Here is a 687-nt window from a genome sequence, read left to right as displayed (position 1 = left end):
TGGCCGCAGGTAGCCACTGCCCTGCGCTCCCCATGCCACTGCTAACTGCAGCCCCACTCTGCTCGCATTAGGATCTGACAGCCATTGGCGTGACCAAACCAGGCCACAGGAAGAAGATCTCCACCGAGATCGGGCAGCTCAGCATTGCTGAGTGGCTGCCCAACTACATCCCGGTGAGTCCCTGGCTCCAGGGCTTCAGTCCGGCACCCTCTTTTCCCCAGGTCTTTTCTCAGAGCCACCTTCCCCCAGGACAGGATGGGGGGATTTAAGTAAACGCATGCTGCAATGGCCTGCGTTAATGCAGCCAGAGAGACCCAAAAATCACAGTCTCCTGGTCAGGGCCAGGGAGGGGATGGTTGAAAGTGCTGCCCATCCCTCAATGCTCACGGCACTGCTCTTCGCAGGATGACCTGATGGACTGGCTCAGTGCCATCGGGTTGCCCCAGTACCACAAAAAGCTGGTGAACAACGGCTACGACTCCATCACCATCGTGACGGACCTGACATGGGAGGATCTGCAAGAGATTGGCATCAACAAGCTGGGTGAGTCCCTGGGGTGGCCCAGAGCAGCCAAGTTTCCCACCCAGGTCCCCATGCCCCGTTCTCCCTCGGGCTGGGAGGCGCAGGCATGTCCTGCGCACCCGGAAAGGGCAGTTCATGGCTGTCCCTAAGGACTCCTCTTGGCAG

At 59.5% G+C, this 687-nt stretch overlaps 1 protein-coding gene across 1 annotated transcript in view; it reads left to right on the top strand.

Moving 5' to 3' along the window:
• Positions 1-687, top strand: part of CASKIN2 (CASK interacting protein 2) — an 11,384-nt gene that overhangs the window by 7,139 nt on the left and 3,558 nt on the right. Inside the window, exons 14-15 of the mRNA XM_009576531.1 lie at positions 72-173; positions 405-543. Coding sequence (XP_009574826.1) covers positions 72-173; positions 405-543 — 241 coding nt within the window. The remainder of the gene's footprint in view (positions 1-71; positions 174-404; positions 544-687) is intronic.

The sequence above is a fragment of the Fulmarus glacialis genome, unplaced genomic scaffold (assembly GCF_000690835.1).
Source record: "Fulmarus glacialis isolate BGI_N327 unplaced genomic scaffold, ASM69083v1 scaffold6694, whole genome shotgun sequence".
NCBI classification, from domain to species: Eukaryota; Metazoa; Chordata; class Aves; order Procellariiformes; family Procellariidae; genus Fulmarus; species Fulmarus glacialis.
This window is presented reverse-complemented; position numbering and strand designations above follow the sequence as displayed.